The following is a 240-nucleotide window of genomic DNA, read 5'->3' on the forward strand; positions in this document are numbered from 1 at the left end:
ATGCTTCAGTTCCTCCCACGATAAAAACCTACAATTCTTTCAGCCATTTATCACATTCAGGCAAACAAACCTCCCACGTCACTCCAACCTACTACTGCTCCTTCGTCTTCTCCTCCCGCAGGATCTGGACGGCGAGAGCATTGCCGACCTCCTGAAGGGGAAGACCCGCCCCGCTTCGCACCCTCCGCGCATCTTCCTTCACCACTGCCGGAAGAACGTCCATGCTGTCAGGCTTGTCAC

At 55.0% G+C, this 240-nt stretch overlaps 1 protein-coding gene across 1 annotated transcript in view; it reads left to right on the forward strand.

The window, feature by feature from the left end:
- The window catches only part of LOC119584941 (arylsulfatase H-like), a gene marked incomplete at its 5' end in the record, with an annotated part of 8,050 nt that overhangs the window by 5,021 nt on the left and 2,789 nt on the right, over window positions 1-240 (forward strand). The window contains 1 exon segment of the mRNA XM_037933539.1: window positions 122-237. Within this exon segment, the coding sequence (XP_037789467.1) occupies window positions 122-237 (116 nt within the window).

This window comes from Penaeus monodon, chromosome 19 (assembly GCF_015228065.2).
Source record: "Penaeus monodon isolate SGIC_2016 chromosome 19, NSTDA_Pmon_1, whole genome shotgun sequence".
NCBI lineage: Eukaryota > Metazoa > Arthropoda > Malacostraca > Decapoda > Penaeidae > Penaeus > Penaeus monodon.